Genomic DNA, 19,862 nt, shown 5'->3' on the forward strand with positions numbered 1-19,862 from the left:
TCACCAACAGTTCATTGACCAGTGTTTTTTGTACCTTGGATCAGCATGACTTAATTGACCAGCAAGTTTTCACCAATGAATCACCAAAAGTTCATTGACAAGTGTCTTTGTACCTTGGATCAGCAAGAATTAATTATCCAGCCAGTTTTCACCATTGGATAACAATCGTTCCTTGACCAGTGTCTTTGTACCTTTGATCAGCAAGACTTAATTGACCAGACAGTTTTCACCCATGGATAACAATAGTTCATTGACAAGTGTCTTTGTAGCTTTGATCAGCAAGACTTAATTGACCAGCCAGTTTTCACCATTGGATAACAATAGTTCATTGACCAGTGTCTTTGTACCTTAGTTCAGCAAAACTTAATTGACCAGCCAGTTTTCACCAATGGATAACAATAGTTCATTGACCAGTGTCTTTGTACCTTGAATCAGCAAGGCCTAATTGACAAGCATGTTTTCACCAATGGATCACCAATAGTTCATTGACAAGTGTCTTTGTACCTTGAATCAGCAAGACTTAATTGACCAGACAGTTTTCACCAATGGATAACAATAGTTCATTGACAAGTGTCTTTGTACCTTTAATCAGCAAGACCTAATTGACAAGCATGTTTTCACCAATGGATCACCAATAGTTCATTGACAAGTGTCTTTGTACCTTGAATCAGCAAGACTTAATTGACCAGCCAGTTTTCACCAATGGATCACCAATAGTTCATTGACCAGTGTCTTTGTACCTTGAATCCGCAGGACCTAATTGACAAGCATGTTTTCACCAATGGATCACCAATAGTTCATTGACCAGTGTCTTTGTACCTTGGATCAGCAAGACTTAATTGACCAGCCAGTTTTCACCAATGGATAACAATAGTTCATTGACCAGTGTCTTTGTACCTTGAATCAGCAAGACCTAATTGACAAGCATGTTTTCACCAATGGATCACCAATAGTTCATTGACAAGTGTCTTTGTACCTTGAATCAGCAAGACCTAATTGACAAGCATGTTTTCACCAATAGATCACCAATAGTTAATTGACCAGTGTCTATGTACCTTGGATCAGCAAGGCCTAATTGACAAGCATGTTTTCACCAATGGATCACCAATAGTTCATTGACAAGTGTCTTTGTACCTTGAATCAGCAAGACCTAATTGACAAGCATGTTTTCACCAATGGATCACCAATAGTTAATTGACCAGTGTCTATGTACCTTGGATCAGCAAGACCTAATTAACATGCCATGGTTTAGCTGCTTCACTTCCTGAATTATTAGTACACTCTCAAGCTCTCTTGCCAGAAAGATGAAAAATGGCACTCTGTCCCCATTGTTTTGCTCACTGGCCAGCTATCTTTCCACATAGTTGACAAAGAGTACATTGACTAACTGCCATGCCAACTGGATCTTTCAAGTCATCAAACAAGCTTTGTAAAATATGTTAACCATTTCAAATGATTCATAATTATACAAAAGTACTCATTGACATTTTAATACCAATTATTGGCACTTAGGTCACATGTTCAAAGATAAGGATGCTAATAGGAAAATCTCTTATATAAATACAAAAAAAAATTACTCCTAATTATTCTTGTATCTTGCAGATTTCTGCACTTTTCAAAGCAAACAAGGAATACGTAATGAGAAATGTCATATTCAGCCTTCCAACAGATGTGTTTGAGGACTATCGTTTCAGTCATTACAGAATTAGTTGTTCACGAACTGCAGCCTTACAATAAATTGTCATTCAAACCGTGTCTTCAAGAATTACCACTTAACATGAAAACAAAAGACATTTTCTAAAATCCAACTCTTATTCTCAATGTTTCCTTAATTCCCTATAGTCTACTTTTTGATATCTCTTTTCAAGTCGTGCCATAATTTAGAGTTAGGAATCGAGTCAATAAATATCCAACTATTCAGACAATAGGTATGTAGTATTCACATTAAAAGTCCCACTCGTTCACCATCTATATAGATCAATGTCTGTAGAGGTCTTCAAAGGTAAATCATATATACATAAACTATCAGGTTTTTAATTCCAACTTGAAGCCTGCCACAAATGACAAAAGAAGGAGTTTTACTTAAGAGAGACTATTTTCACAAATTGAAAAACTGAGGAAATAGATTGATAATCTCCCCTTTTACATGTGGGACCAGGATTATATTCCTTTTAAGCTTTACATCCTAAGGAAGTGTTCTGCAACTGTGTAAAGTTTCATCTCTATCCATCAAACAATTTATGAGGAGTTGCGTTTACAAGGCACATGGACACATACACAGACAGATGGGCTTGGCAATTACTATATACTCCCATAAAACTTAGTTTGCAGGAGCAATTCAAAGAGAAATAAAAAAAACTAAGTACAGCAACCAAGGGCTTGGGACAGGCACAAGAAGTGGTAGGGTAAAAATGCTTGCTAAGCATCCCCTAACCTTCCCACCTTTTTTCTTCCCTGGAACAGTGCTGTAACATTAGTGGACTATCATCAAGGTTTTTTCTGGTTATTGCAGCTTAGCATTTATAAATGGAAAATTTGATGGTCAAAAATGAACATTATATAAAGAAGCATTTTTTTCTAGATATATAAAAATCCTAAAATAGAAACTGGATCTATACACCCACCCAAATTATATGCCATAAAACTTTTCCAACAAAAGTAAGACCAATAAAGAGTAAATTATCTGTCAGTAATATCTTTTTAAAAGAATAAGTTCATACTTCAACAAACATTAATACTCATGCTAGTAAAATGTGTAACCTCAGTTCTAGTGAAATCAACAAAAGTCAGTATACATGCACTTTATATGTATAACAATGTAGGACTGACTGAGTTATGTGTGAAGTAGATTTCTGTTGGAATTTTTACCTTATGCAGACCAACAAAGTTCATTTCACATTAAAAATAAGTATACAAGCAACACAACTGTGTGGCCATTAAAGTTAATTTAACAATCCTGCTGAGTTGATAGGAATATAATATAGCATGAAAGGTTAGCTATGGAAAAAAGTGGAATTTTAATACAACATGCCAACTTAATCAATATATAACTCTAAGCTTTTTACTGCATCAAACAATGGCCGTCTCTGACACAAAGACATGAAAATCCCATCTGTTTCTTTGCCTGAATCACAGGAGAAACTTGTCATTGGTCTTGTTTAATTATGAGGGATTACTAACATCCAAGCTTCAGCCCTAATAAACAATCGTTGTAGAAAGAACCTATATACAGGCTTTATACTGGATTCTTAACAAGTAATTTCATTTTGTTGTGAAAAAAAATGTTAGTTCTATCACAGAACATGCTGTAACTTTGCATAACCTTTAAGATAACTGTGAATTACATGTTTCTACTTTCAATTTAACCATATCAGATCTAGACAATACATGGAAAACTTGTAAGCAGAAATATGTTTAAATACAGAAATTGTACTGGATGTTCATGAATTCCATGCTTGCTTATTATAATCTGTATGCATAAAAACCAGGTCTGAGCTGGGACAGAGACCATAACTGTCAATATAAACTAATGGAAATAATATTCACATATTTGTAAAAAATACATGTTAAAGATGCTCATACAGATCTTTCATTTCATTATGCAAGTCCTTAGAATAAAATATAAACTTAAGGCATATACATCAATACTGGTTAGTTGTCCCAATGGTATCACTTGAATTTGGACTTATGCTTAGAGATCCAGCACATGTATCCCCAGTAGGACACATGTTTAAAGTACAAAGCTCACCACATGTAACCTCTTTGGTACATATTTAGGTATCTAGCTCAACACTTAAGGATCCAAAAGAGCATATTTAACCCCACTATAAGAAGCATGTATCAAGGTTGCTATTTTACCCAACTCAAGAGTATAAGAAAGATATCCTATATTACAATAAGATGGGCACCATTGCCAATAAGACACCTCCCGACACCAGACCAAGGTACCATTGCCAATAAGACACCTCCCGACACCAGATGGGGTACCATTGCCAATAAGACCCGACACCAGACCAAATGATGTAGAACAATAAGATGGGGTACCATTGCCAATAAGACACCTCCCGACACCAGACCAAGGTACCGTTGCCAATAAGACACCTCCCCACACCAGACCAAATGATGTAGATGTATGCACTACTTGAAAAGGTAATTGTACATTAGCTGCAATATGCCTCAATAATAATGATGTCTTTGTTTGCTTTCTCTTTCCATTCAAAGGGAAGATTGATGTGTTTAATCTATTTTTCTAAAGTTAAGACAGCTCAGGGCAATTTATTGTACTTAAATTATTAATTCTACAATCTACAGTCTTGTTGAACTTTGCAGCATTTGATGGCATATAAAACATGACTTATGAACAATGCTGTTAGCTGAAATGTCTACAGGGAATTGTATTGGACATATTTTGTGCACCTTTAAAGTTGTATTTCCTTGTATTTCGTTAAGATAGTCATATTAGTTCATTGAGATAATGAACAAAAATTAAATATAAATAGGAAGAATAGAGATAGCAGGTTTTGAGGCTTATGATAAAGTTATTATATGGAGTGTGAAAATATGTAGGGAAAATCGCAAGTGACAAATACTTTTGGCCATGTACTTAAAGTCATCTTTTTCTAAAAAGAACTATGATCATCAATATAATTCAACTTCTTTCAGCTTGAAAAAAAGGCTTTCAAGTAGCATTTATATTTACCAAGCCTTTGCGACACAGGCTAAATTAGCATAACAAAAGTTTGTATCACCCATAATCATGTTTTGCCAGTGAATTAATACACTTACTTTGTAAATATTTTTAAATATATGCAAGTCAAATAGTCATGAATTTATGTATAGTTTTGCTATTTTTTTTAATATTCTGTCCTATTAAGGCTGTCTGTATAAGCCATGAAAAGGTTCATTTACAATGTTTTTCTGCAGTTCATAGATTCAACATTTGATTTTGCAAAACGCAGTCTGATAATTTACAGATAGATTGAAGTTTAATTGATTCAGTACGATCAAGTATCAATACATGTACCATGTTTTTCCTCAACCAAAAATAAACAAACCACAAAGGGTATAAAATTATTGCTCGCTATGAAAATGGATAACAAAAATCTCTAAATATGTAAAAATAGGGTGAGAATGTATTTCCAACATGCAATAATACAATATAAATAGTGTGATTCTAATGTTTGAGGCGTTAAGATCCACACATTACCCATAAATAGTTAATGATAAAACCCTAAGACTTCTATTACTGTTGATGCATTTAACTTTGATAAATTCCCTGCTTCCTCATCTTGAAACCGCGGGCCATCATCAACGTTTTAGTCAGATGGAAACTGTTGAAATATTTAATATTTTATTAAAATATATGATTCATTGCAGGTTGTCTATGACATTTCTTATTTTGTGGACTCGAAAAGTATTGCATAACTAGTGTCATTTCAATATTACTTTATCATGCTTGGCAAAGTCAACGACTATCCTTGCATAATATATATACCGGTAGTTCTCTACAGGTGTCTTGATTAACCTTTCTAGTCGTCCATGAAGCGAGATTTTGCAGGCATAAAAGTTTAAGTATGATTACCACACTCAAAATTCAACCAATTAAGAGTTGTCTCATTGGGGGGTTCCGATCCTTGATCCCGCTTACTGTTTTGTCAGATTCCCAGATCCCGCTTACACTATGTAAGTAAGCAATTCTCATTTTTTTGTCATTTCCCGGGTCCCGCAAGACCTCATTTCCCGTTTTCACGCCACAATAATTTGACTTTCATGTGTCATGATTAAAAAAAATCGGCAATCCGCGTCACGCTTAGACCCCAATGAGACCCACATTAAAATGCTGTATTTTGTGATTTCAGCATTGGTTTTAGTTTAAACAATATTTATTCAGATAAATCAATATTAAACGATTAAAACAAAGCCTTAGTTTTGTACTCCAGTTCTTTTAATGAAATTGTTACCATTTACGAAAAACAGCTCATAAACAAGATGTGAACACGTACATTCAACCCTGCACAAATTTTCCTTGTTAAATGTATTTATTTTATTTCTTATATAATAGACATAAAAAGTAATTGGTCAGAATCATCAACAATTTTATTATTCATATTGATACTTTTATGTTATATATAATACAATTACTTACCTGCCTCTGTAAACTGACTCCCAAAAACCTACCTTCTATGCAATGTGTTCTTTCTACTTTTCATCCATAGCTCACTATTTTTCCTCAATAGAATGGTGCCTGTTTTCTACCCCCTTCTTAATGGACTTTTTCAATATATACCGTATATAAAATTGACCCTTGTTATTCTTGAAATGACTTATGATATCACTTAGACCACTGTGTATTCAAGAATCATTGAAAGTTAGAAAGATTATATATGAACATCAAAATAACAAAACTGTGCACCTTAGTGTCCTGTCCATTTGTTAATATGGCCATCAGTATTTGGGTTTTGTGGGGATTTTTTTTTTTTCAATTGTGGAATGTGAAACAACAAGCGTCAATCTCATGACAATGTAATAACAATAATACACATTGTGACTTACCCTTCCCATGCACATTCTTTTATTCATGGCAGATAGAGCAGCGGCAGCATCTTTATGTTCATAGAATTCAACAAAGCAGTAAGGGTCTGCACCAGGCTGAAAAAAACACAAATTTACTCAAATCTCAAATGGAATATTCAATGTTTTAAGCTTCTTTTTTTTACTGATCTTGCATTTTTTGTAGACTTGACCATAAAAAGTCCAAATGATTTAGGCTAATTTACAGTACAGCTCCCAAGTCAATTTGAAATGTTTTTGTTTCTTAAGGAAACAAAAAAGACTCCAAAAAGATTTAAGATGGACATTATACAAATTAGAAAGAAAAGCAGAAAATTTAAGCCATAAACATGTGCCAATTTAACAAATTTGTCAGAAGTGTGAATTTTGCATGTATATTCCCTAAAAATCATGTTGACAACTGTTATAATTGTTTGCCTGTTTATTAACAGCAAACTATAAGTGTACAAATCAGAAATGGACTATATAATGTATAAAAACAAAAAGTCCATACCCACGACTTGTCATCAGACCTGATACTTGTGATGTCTGGCTTTGGACTTCTTCAGCCAACCTTAAAGACAAGTTTTCAAAATGTTTGCAGTCAAATGTTAAAAAATTCAAAAAGTAAAGAAAATGGTCTTACCTGGTGATGCCTGCTTTATTTTTAATTGAATTTTTGTAGATATGCCTCTTCTCAACTCTCTGTTGATAAAATCTCTTTGCAAGAGCGTAACACTTTTTCATTTCAAAATTTCTTCAAACTGATATTTTACAACAGATTTAAAACTGTCAGATAACTACCAATTTTGAAATAAAACAAATCAAACTAACAAATAAGAGCTGTACATTACTTTATATAATACAATAACATTTCAGTGGTAGGTCAGAGGAGATCCCTATTTCATTGAAAACTTACCTTTATTTTCACATTTTGATGGGTAACTGTCAATCTTTAAATGGAAGGTAACGTTTGTGATGTATTTAGTGGTTTGTAGGCTGTTCTGCCACCTTTCTCAGTTTCCTGAGAAACTGTTTAAATAGGGCTTATGGATACAATATACTTACTGTTTTTATCACAACTGATGTAAATATTTATACCAAGACATAAGTAACTCCACGAGCTACCACTGATCATGAGCTACTAACTTCTAAATGCAAAATCAGTAACAATATATAGATCTGTAAAACTCTGTTCAATCATAAGAACAGAGCTTTTTTCTTCTTTACTTTAGACATGTATCATTTTCATTTTGGTATTTTTACCTCCATTAACTTACAAAGAGCAATAACTCTTGTTTGATATGATTACTATTTTTAATAGGCTGAATGAACCATGCAATGTTTAAAGATCTCAGTAAATCCTCTAGTTTTTCCTAACAGAACCTCATTTCAAAAGCTTTTATGTCATATCTTTCAATTGACGTTGTTAATCTTTTAGAATGTTCATCTTAAAAAGTAAAGTAAATTTCCCGACTTCTCTATCCGACCTTTGACACAGAACCATAAATGCAATTTGTCAGAACATTTGGTTGGTGTTACATGCTTGGTCAGAGAACAATATCTAAATAATCTTCAATTGTTAATCTCTATGATAGACTCTACCCTATAACTCATCTCTCATACTTTCATTTGTGGAAGTATATTTAGAACTAAATTTATAGACCACCTCAGATAAAATACTTTCTAAAAGCAGAACCCCCTATCCTAGCAAAACACAAAACTTTACCCATTTTGAAAGTCAGATTTTGGTTCCATCTATAATTTAATTTTTAGCTACATATACTTTAAATTTTGATACGGTCTACAATGAGCACATGATTTTTAGCTACATGTACACTGCTTCTTTGATTAATCTAATTTGAACTTGAAAGAATTTAAGTGAAAATCTATAAACATTATACAGTGGTTGAGCCATGTAATATAAGATAATGAAATAGGACCTACTTCTGCAGCTGGATCCCCTCTGGCATTGGTCATAGTCTGGAATAAAATCAACAATTGCCAGTGGTTATGGTATTAAACTAGTATGTTGTTAGTACAAGTATATGCACGATTCAATATTTAAAAATAAATTAGATTTATTGATGAGCAAGTTTATTTATCTGAACAAATTGATGAATTATTTTGGAAAAAATACAAGATACAGAATGCGCTTGTTTTTATATATAATATTATTTTGTGTGTTCAAGTTTTATAAAATAAATAATTATGGACTTCCTGAAAATTTGAAATTTCAAAATGTTTTTTTGGCCAAGAATTAGTCTCAGAATTCGAAGTGCAGAATTGCAACATAAAAGTAGTTAAAACCTGAAAAAAGTCTTAATAAACCAATGAACTTAATAACTATTTAGATTTTTACTTGACAATTCAGAGAAAAGTTCTAACCCAATTTGTTCAAACCTGTGAACAGTGCCCAACAGTTCAGACCTTTATTTTTGTCCCAATGAACCAGTACAGTTTGGGGTCTGTCAAGCATAAGTCATGGTTTTTCAAATATGTTTCAGAACAAGTAAAGTCCAGTATTGTTAAATATCAGTTTAAACAATTGAAGTAAAATGAAGACGTTTCTTTTAGTAAGTTGAAATTCAGTAAAGTACAAAATTGGTCTAGTCAGTCACTCTTCCAGGAATGTTGTGACTCCTCAAAGGGTTTAGGTTTTAGAAAATTACCAGATCTTGTGTATATATGTATATCTAAGAAACAATAAGAGTATTTATAGCTTTTCCTAATAGTTGAATATGTTTATGGTAATCACAATGAAAATGAAACTCAAAATGCATTAAAAGGTAAAGACGAAGATTTAATTTCGTTTGGCCTATGATAGCCCTTTTATAACTGGTAACATCCTGGTGAACAAGCGTTTATTGATTTGATAAAAATGACAATACTTAAACATAAAACACATGTACATATAAAACATATATTCCTGCAATAACAACATAAGTAAGTATGATGACAATGAATATCATGAATTTCTACATTCTTAATTACTGTTGTTGGATCCACATTTGACTCAGACTGACAAGTGCAATATGCTTTCAAAATAATATACTAGAACACACCTCTAAGTATGTAAACTGTTGTAGGGAGATTTTTTGTTAAAGATTTTGTGCCTGGAGAATTTCAGTAAAAGAGATCATGTCTGGAGAATTTCAGAAAAGGTATCAAAATTCATAGGTACTTGGAAACAGTTTCAGCCCTTTCCCTTGTTTCCAAAGTCCCGGTTATTTTTTTGTTTCTATTAAATTCCATTATTTTCGCGTTTCTGTATTCTATGAACATACGTATCCTATAAATAAACTGTACTTGCTATAAACTATCAATTTCAAGTTTCTTCTCTCAGGCAGACACTGCTATATTATAAAGAGAGTCTCTATCAACACGATAATTATTGTCCTGTCCCCAAGTAATCTTATGAAATTTATGATTAAGTTCAAAACCGGAAGTCCTGTTTGACTTTAAAGCGAAATCGGGGACATTTTAAGCTTGGTTGAAAGTATGTTAGCTGAATTTTTGTAAAAGATTTTATGTCTGGAGAATTTAAGAAATGATATCAAAAGTCATATAGGTACATGGAGACAGGATAATATTTTAAAGCTCTGCTATGAACATACGTATCTATTTCATAAATATTTATGAGTTTATTTAATTTTCTATTAACTATCAATTCTCTAAGTTTCATCTCCATGGCGATCACTGCTATATTATATAGAGTCTATATATATTTTAATAGTATTTTAATCATATTACACATGCAGATAAATGTTAATAGTAGTGGTTCTTACGATCTAAAAACCACGATATGGACAACACTGTGATTGGCTTATTTATTTTTCATTTTTGTTATCGATCATACAATTGGTTCTCAATGTTAAAACCGGTAGTCATGTCTGACATAAAAGTCGGTCTGATGAAGTAGTGACTATCCGGACGCCTTTATTTTCGTTTTTCTTCCAAAATAACCCAAACTGAATAGTCATAAGATTGGATGACTAATGCGACTATGCATGGTACCTATAGAACACAGAGGCATGATGATCAATTTATTGTGGGAGGAAGAGAAGCGACACACAAAATGAGGTCTTCTCGTTTAATAGTATATAGATGTTCAGGTGTTTACATTAGTCTGGGTCAAAGGTTCTATACCAGTCTTTTTGGGGAGGGGGCTTTTCATCGTTGAATTACAATACAAAATTCAAAGATCCTCAATCTTAAAAAAAAATACACTGATGCTTTATACCATACTGTTGATTTTAAAGGAGCTCTTTTCATTTGAAAATTGAATTAGTCCTGGACCTTTCATTAGGTAAAGCAAATTTGAATCCATAAATGTTGGTCTTTGATCCAATTCTTCCTATATAGGTCCCAGTATCATAAAAAAGAACCAACTTACTAAAAGAACAAATTCATCTAATTTTCAAATCAATTTTACTACAACATTTGTGTACAATTACAGTACAGTTTGGATGTATATCATCCTTCCTGATAGGTGGGTCTGAAATTATACTTTGCGTTCTAGAAGCTGTGTCCACAGCTTTACCATGCATTTATTATATCTAAATTCTAATAGTCAACATGCTTTTATCCAACAACAATGGAATACTTCAGTTATACTCAATTATGACTCACACAAGTAGCTTCAGACATAGCTAGCAAAACTCAACAAAAATCAACTTTTCAGACAGATATGACTGTATATTTGCATTCAAGCTCAATATATATAATATTGGTGTCATATGTATTTCAAACCCCTTGAAAATCGAACCTGTGTGTGGTCAAAATACCATATGGTTAATTGACCCTGGTACTTTTATATGAAAACACTATATGTATATTTTGCCATGTGATTATGGACTTATGATTAGATTTTCCTCTGAGTTCAGTATTTTTGTGATTTTACTTTTTTGAAATGGCTTAAAAATATGATGTCTCAAAGGAACACTCAAATCCAAAATATCAAAAGGCATTAAAACAAATCTATAAGGTGAAGATCCAGCTAACCTTCAGAGACCACAAAGAAAGGATATAAACTCAAGCTTTAAGGTCAACTTTGCCTGAGGCAGTTGGAATCATAGTTTCTTAATAATTTCTAAAATTGTCTACAGAGAATTTAAACGTGTTAAAGTTGTGTTATGAAATATGTCAGTACAATAGCACTGGCTACTAAATAAGCTGATTTCCCTGACAGAACACATGGGGACTACTAGTCCATTAGCAGAGGTATGGATCCAGATGAAAATAAGTTAAAACAACACAAAAAGTTGAGTGCTTTTCAGTAAATTCAGTGTTTTTGTGATTGAGACCAAATTAAAACCTGTTCCACAAATGTTAGTCACATGGGTATTTTTATATGGTCAAGAGATCGAGGAAGCATTTCCATAATAACCTTTTTTAATGTTTTTATCAGGAAATGCTATCTTTAATGAATCATGTGTCCCTTATGTAGGTCAACAAAGCTTTCAAATCAATGCTTCAATGACAGGCTGGTAAACGTTTGAAAATTTGAAATTTGACACATTTTTGTCATCACAGACCTTCAGTCTGATATCAAGAAAGGTATATACAATTACTGCTGGACACCATTGAACTTGACTTAAATAAGTCATTGATTATAGTCTTTAATCATCTAATACATCAGTATAAATACATGTATACATGAAAGTTTTTATAATATCACCATCATTCTGGAAAAAATTCTATAGAAATATCAATATATTATGATGTTTGAAGATGTACATGCAATGTCATTCTGGACTTTGACATTTATAAGAATTGTCACTAGGGTCACATCAGGGAGAAAATGAAATTCCCTTTGCAATTCTTTCAAAAGCAGTGAACTTTTTATGGTCAAATCTGGTAAAACTAGTACACAAATCAATATTTCAAAATGAGCATACTACAATTCAAATGTAAGTTTTTAAACAAAGTTTACTTCCAAATTGAATTCATAAAAAAAATGTTGAAACAAACTACCAGAAACAATTGAAAAAGTTCCTACCACACAGTAAAGATCCTGTCCCCCATAGGCTAATGACAGCTGTGGTTGGGGATTGTAAACAGGGGCAAGTAAAACCAGATTATCCATTCCTACAGGTCTATACGACAACACAACTGCCAAGGACACTGACTCATAACAAACGATTACTGGTGGACTTTTACTAAAAGCAATTTGTTAACAGGATAATTGGTGACATTTAGTAATTCACGCTAGGGAACCTAACGTTTATTGCCCACAATAAATATCCTGTTATTAAATGTACATTATCAATTTTTTCATGTTTTATTCTGTTAGATTTGAACATTGCTAGTTACATCTAAAACATCACATGACTGCAGTAGACAACATACCTCTCTCTACGAATGTCACATTTGTCATATCAAATCAACCGAACTGATCAATATTAAATGCCAACATTTTAAAACTTATACATATTTTTATAGGACAAAATTTAGATTTGAATTTCAATTAAAGTATAAGTGCTCCATAAAATATTAATATCCAATTTAGTTTTCCAAAATTCATTTTTATTTGATAAAATTTGTTCAGATGGGCGATATTGGACAAGACTTAGCTTATCATGCATATATAAGGGAAGAACATAAAGTACATCTTTTATAAAAGTTTTCAAAGAATTAATGTAAATATCTAACTGATTCAAACACCTCTATTCAATTCAAGTAACACTTCAGTAAGTAAAGCTTTCTCATACATTTACTAGACATACACACAATTTATATGATAAAGGGAAGCAACTTTCATCTTCATCTTTTGTAACTTGTATTAAACAGCCTATAGTTCTCTCCAAAAATATGTCTTACAAGAGAAGACATGCTCCCAGAAGGACCCAGATAAGCATTAAATTGAAGTGTTGTTTGATATTGAACAGAAGGTCCTGATTTTGAACAGTAAATTTCTTCCTGTAGTTTGCACAATTACATTTGCATACAGTTAAGAAAATTAAGGCATTCCTTCATAAAACCATGTAAAACTAAACAATAGTTGGCAATCAAAATGGACCCACCTGCTCAAGTAGAATGAAAGGTCATTAAGTCCAATCAAAATTGTCAGGAGTACATGCTCATGTTCATTTAACTAATTCTTACAACAAAATATTGTGTGTGTTTCTAAGAAACAGAGCTATTTCATCAAATGGCAATGTGAACCATACCAATGACAACTGAAAGTTATATCATTTATCATTACTACATACAAATGGACTATCATATGGTCCTGAAATGTATTTATGTGGAGCCTATAAATCATGAGTTCTCTAAATCTCAGCCAATCATTTGTTCCCTAAAGATAAAGTACAAAATGTAAATTTTAGATATTCACATGTTGCTCTCATCAACATTTCTCATGTGTATTTGTCAACCAAAAAAAATTAAAAAATAAAAGGTTGTTAAGGGCATAACTCTAAAACAGTAAAAGTGAAAGCATCAAAATTCAATTTGATCTGTACATTTTGGTTATAAGCATTGTGTATAAGTTTCATAAGATTTAATTGAGGAAAACTGAAGTTAGAGAACCTAAACAAAAAGTTTAGCAATTTTTCCATTTGTAAAGGGCATAACTCTAGAACAGTATTAGTGACACCACCAAAATTCAAACTAAATATGTATTTAGTGGTAATAAACATTGTGTATAACTTTCTTATCATTTGGTTGAGGCAAACTAAAGCTAGAGAACGGAGACCAACTTTTGGACGTACATACATATAGGCGGACAAGGGTAAAACTTAATGCCCCTCTGCAGCAGTAAGGGGGGGGGGGGATAAAAATGTCTTTTCAAACCCAAAAAGCTCAAATGAAAGCTGCAGAAAGAGGCTGTCCCCCGTCCCCGTAATAACATTAAATTGCACTTGAAATCAAGTCAGGCTGTTACTACATGTACTATGTAAAAAAAATTAAAATATTTTTTTTAAATTTCAGTTTGACTTGAGTAAGGTCATGAATGTCTTTCCTGCTTTTTTAGTCCTACACTGAATTTGATTTGGAAGGTCTATGTTAATTTTTTCACAATTTACTGAGACTAAGGCAATTTAACTAAAGTGTGTTTAATTATTGGTAAAAGTGGTATGTTGGATTTCTACTGGTTAGTTGTGTTGTTGGGTTGATGTTTATTTTAATATAAATCCCAGATTACCCTTCATCCCTTTTTAAAGTAATCAATATGCATTGATAACTTTTGTGTAATTTACTAAAGTAAAACATACATGTATGAATCAATATTTGAATTTAAATTAACATTATGTACATGTAACATATTGGCAGGTGCAGGTGAACTACATGTATCAGAATATTCATATATAAATAGGCTTTCCATTTAAATCTTTATTAGGTGTTGCTAAACAGGATCTTCATGTATGTGTACATTTTGGAATTTTAACAATGACTATTTTCGGAAAGATTTCCCCTATGTTGACATTTTTACACATATCTTGTTTTGCTATAAATTGTTTCTTTATTTTCTAAAGTTTTGCAACAAATGTGTTTATATATGTTCATTAAAGGGCAATAACTCCTGTCTTCTGGTCAGTTTTGCCATTTTTCTAAAAGTTTTTCTCTATCTTTCTGTTTTGTTTACACATTGTTGTCAATATAATGGAATTTGGTGTGACTGTCATGCAAGTGAGAGGTTAAGGTACCTTAAAATCAGTTTGATCCACCATTTTCTACATAAGAAAATGTCTATATGAAGTCAGGAATATGACAGCCAGACAGTTGTTTTCCTTTAGTTTGATGTTTTGAAGTGTTCAATGTGTTTAAGCTTTTGATGTTGCCTTTTGATAAAGGACATTCTCATTTGAATTTTCATTGGAGTTCTGTATATATTTGTTTCAGATTTTACTTTCTTTTAGCAAAAATGAAAACAAAATAACAAAATTTGTCATTCAAACAAGGACAACAGGTACACAGTACAAAGTTTACATTCTGGAGAGTTTTGCGAGTCAGGTTTTTCTATCTATATTGGTCTTCAAAATAGTAGAGAAAACTTTCATTTTATCCCTTTGTTCCGTTTAGACATGCTAGCCATGTTGGATGGGGACCATCACAGATCACACATTAAATATGGGATGAACAATTGTGGCCAAATTTTGGATCCAATTTGCCCAATAGTGTCACAGAAAGATGAGAAAAGATGAGAATTGGGCCATATGAGCTAAAATGTGAATTTTGCTATTTTCTGTATCAATTGTAGGTCATATTTTAAAGAAATATATATTATATGTTATTTTTATATATATTAAAGTTTGTAATTTATACATTTTCACTAAAACAGAAGTAAATTGCTTCAATGTGATTGTCAATAAGGATTTCTTGAAATTTCAACCCTATAAATTAATATTTCTGTACAGGTTCAGGACAAGGCTGTAATTGCTACATCTACATGAACATAAACCCCCTTAGTTAAAACTACATTTATTCTGGGTACATTCTAAAACAAGGTGCTCCGCAGGGCGCAGCTTTATACGACCCCAGTGGTTGAACCCTGAACAGTTGGGGCAAATTTGGTCACAATATTCAAGCTTGATTCTGTCTGATTTTGGATTGTGATCAAATTTTTGACATAAATGTGGTCAAAGATCTAACAAATCTATTGCACAATACTGTGCAATTGAAGATTTCTTCTTGAAACTTTTCAAAATTCGAAATTTGAAAAATTTTGAAAAAAAAGGTAAACAAAAAATCCCCCCCCCCAACTTTTTGAAACCCCCTTGGAGCAATAACCCTTAAACTCAATCCCTGCTTTCCATTGCAGTAATGAACCTTGTAGTACAATTTTAGAGAGATCCATACACTTAAACACAAGTTATTGTCATGATTGTTTGGAAACTAGAAACATGCTTCTTTTTGGCCCCAAATTCCTACATATTTTGGGCAATTAACCCAAAACTTAATCCCAGCCTCCCCTTTGTTATATGGTATTTCAGAGAGATTCATACAATTACACAATACACATAAGTTTTTGTCTTGAAACCCGAAAAATGCTTGTTTTTACCCCTTTTTGGTCCTTAATTCCTAAACTTTGGCCCCATAACCCCTAAAATGAATCCAAACCTTCTACCTGGGGTTTTAAAAATTGCTGCATGATTTCTGAGCAATTGAAATACTTCTACACAAGTTATTTTCCTGAAACTAGAAAAATGCTTGTTTTGGGCCCCTAATTCCTAATCCGTTGGGACCACCATCCCCAAAATCAATCCCAACCTTCCTTTTATGGTATTGAACCTTCTGAAAAAATTTCATGAAGATCTATTCACTTAAACTAAAGTTATTATCCGGAAACTGATGTGTCTTCGGACGACGACATCATACCATTATACGATCCCAAAATTCTTTTGGGGTGGTATAATGACTTGTGAAATCGTATTTGCTTTGCTTCATATGTGTAACTTCCCATCTTTCAGTCTGAATGCATTGATTAAGGAATTAAAAAAAAACAAGAGTGCACACACTGAAATGTCTCGCCTTCTTTACTAATCATTGATATTATGTTGATAGTCCTAAGTATAAAGCGTTATTACAACTGTCACATAAACTTAACATTAAACAAGATAGCTAAACAAAGACCAATGAACCATGAAAATGAGGTCAAGGTCAGATGAACCATGCCAGGCAGACATGTACAGCTAACAATGCTTCCATACAACAAATATAGTTGACCTATTACTTATAGTTTAAGAAAAATAGACCAAAACACAAAAACTTAACACTGTCCAATGAACCGTGCAATTGAGGTCATGGTCAAATAAAACCTGTGGGACTGACATATAGATCATAATATATTCCCATACACCAAATATACTTGACCTTTGGCTTATAATATTAGATAAAAAGATCAAAACTTAAAAACTTAACTTTGACCACTGAACCATGAAAATGAGGTCAAGGTCAGATGACATCTGCCCGCTAGACATGTACACCGACAATCATTCCATACAACAAATATAGTAGACCTATTGCATAAATTATGAGAAAAACAGACCAAAACACAAAAACTTAACTATAACCACTGAACCATGAAAATGAGGTCAAGGTCAGATGACACCTGCCAGTTGGACATGTACACCTTCCAGTCCTTCCATACACCAAATATACTAGCCCTATTGCTTATAGTATCTGAGATATGGACTTGACCACCAAAACTTAACCTTGTTCACTGATCCATGAAATGAGGTCGAGGTCAAGTGAAAACTGTCTGACGGGCATGAGGACCTTGCAAGGTACACACATACCAAATATAGTTATCCTATTACTTATAATAAGAGAGAATTCAACGTTACAAAAATTCTGAACTTTTTGTTCAAGTGGTCACTGAACCATGAAAATGAGGTCAAGGACATTGGATATGTGACTAACGGAAACTTCGTAACATGAGGCATCTATATTCAAAATATGAAGCATTCCAGGTCTTCCACCTTCTAAAATATATAGCTTTTAAGAAGTGAGCTAACACCGCCGCCGCAGCCGTAGCAGCATCACTATCCCTATGTCGAGCTTTCTGCAACAAAAGTTGCAGGCCAACAAAAATGATGCATCTTAAATCTTTTTGATCTATTTCTGTTAAAATTTACTGAAAATGAACTTAAATTACATAAAATTGTTCAATGATCTCCGCAAATTTTCCAGCCAAATTATAACAAGTTGTCTTTAAGTATGCATTTTTTTTACCCTAGAAAAGAAATTACTTTTTAATCTATTTATTTATTAATCCTTATTTTCCCCTTTTTTACGACTTTGGAAGGATGAAAAGGGATGTGTATCATACACAACTGTACATGTGTACTCTACATTGATAAATATGGTACTCAAAGATTGGTTAGGGTTTCATGTCTGATTGACATATCAAGCTACATGTATTTCAAACTGATTTTTGTGTTTTTTTTAGTTTGGCTTGAGCACTCACAGACAAGTTTAACCCAGAAACATTATTATTATATGTGGGCGTGTGTGTCCCAAATCAGGGGCGTGTAATTTTGTGGTTGATGTTGATTGCTGTCCGTCATACCTGTTAAGCATAAGTCATGCCATTGGTTTTCTTGAAGAATTTTCAAATTTAGTCATGTGGGGCCTGTGATACATGTACACATGAATACAGTGACCTATAGTTTCTTACATCTTGGGCATCTATGTCATTTGGACTGTTGGATATATACATAGTTGTCTCATGATAATTATACCACATATCCTTCTTTCTGAATTCAATCATAATGGTGTGGCACATCTCTGCTCCATTTTGACCAGATGTGGATACATATGAATCCAGACAGTGGTTTCTCAAAATTTTGAACTTCTATTCTGACATTCCTACAGACACATTGGAGCTGAAAGACCTGACCAACATTGAAAAGATAAATGTAAATCAATTTTAAAGTAGGAAATATAATCTGAACTTCCTTTTAATAAGCTTCCTGGTTTAACGATGAACAAAGGTTGTATTTTTTGCCTTTTAGTTTTAGTCAAATGTGGTTCTAACATGAAAAAACAAACATGACAACACCAATTTTGCAGTTCAAACACAGAAACAGGTCTATTACGATATAAAAAAAAACAGCCGTGAAAGATAAAGAAAATAATTAATAAATTGAGAAGAATTTACAAGTTATATATTTACATACCTCGTAAATAATTTTGCAGCTTTTGCATGGTCCAATTTGTCCAAACAAGGCCAGGATTAGACTCTCTGTAACCGATGGATCCAGATTTCCGACATACCTATGAAATAAATAAATTGCAACAACTTGCAATGAGACGGGGTGAATATGAAAGTAATAACATCACGACATGTGAAACAAGAAAACGAAACAGATTTGTGGATAATTAAACAGTAAAATGATACTTACAGTGTCTTTGGGTTTGATTCATCCATGTCCATGATGATAGAAACTGATTCTTCTCAGATAAAACAAGAACAATCGATATAAAACGAAGAATTCCGGCGATAAATTTCAAATAAAGCACCTATTAATTTCTCGAATGGCGACAAACACGTACAGGAAGTTCGTTGTCTTACACTGCATTGTGGGAAGACGTGTCCAAAAACCGAGAACTGAAAATTGTTTTCTCTGTTTTTATGTTATAACTGCACTTTGTTTTCCTATTTGATAATTCATATTTATAATTAATGGTTTCCCTTTTTACTAAACAAGAACTTAAAAAAAAAAAAAGATAAAAAAATGGGCAGTGTATATCAGGGAATCCATGACAAATCGCCCCACTGGCAAATCGCCCCACACCTAATCGCCCAACTTTTTCACAAACTCGCCCCACTTTCTAAAAAAACGCCCCACTCTTGTTTACCAACT

The 19,862-nt window shown here is 32.9% G+C and overlaps 1 protein-coding gene across 20 annotated transcripts in view; it reads right to left on the reverse strand.

Annotated features, from left to right (window-relative positions):
• LOC139521109 (nucleolysin TIAR-like) overlaps positions 1–19,588 on the reverse strand; it is a 93,068-nt gene extending 73,480 nt beyond the window's left edge. For 5 of the 20 annotated variants that reach the window (XR_011663996.1, XR_011663995.1, XM_071314395.1 and 2 more), the window contains exons 1-4: positions 19,401–19,588; positions 19,176–19,272; positions 8,497–8,532; positions 6,553–6,648 (exon numbers count right to left, since the gene is read on the reverse strand). Coding sequence is in view for 13 of the 20 variants with exons in the window: in XM_071314395.1 (XP_071170496.1) it covers positions 6,553–6,648; positions 8,497–8,532; positions 19,176–19,272; positions 19,401–19,432 (261 nt within the window). In the remaining 7 variants the exon portion in view is untranslated. Of the gene's footprint in view, positions 1–6,552; positions 6,649–7,063; positions 7,124–8,496; positions 8,533–12,550; positions 12,697–19,175; positions 19,273–19,400 lie in introns of those variants that run through there. The other 15 variants (XR_011664002.1, XR_011664001.1, XM_071314404.1 and 12 more) reach the window with 10 other exon arrangements.
• Between the last annotated feature and the right edge of the window lie 274 nt (positions 19,589–19,862).

The sequence above is a fragment of the Mytilus edulis genome, chromosome 4, assembly GCF_963676685.1.
Source record: "Mytilus edulis chromosome 4, xbMytEdul2.2, whole genome shotgun sequence".
In the NCBI taxonomy this organism is placed as follows: domain Eukaryota; kingdom Metazoa; phylum Mollusca; class Bivalvia; order Mytilida; family Mytilidae; genus Mytilus; species Mytilus edulis.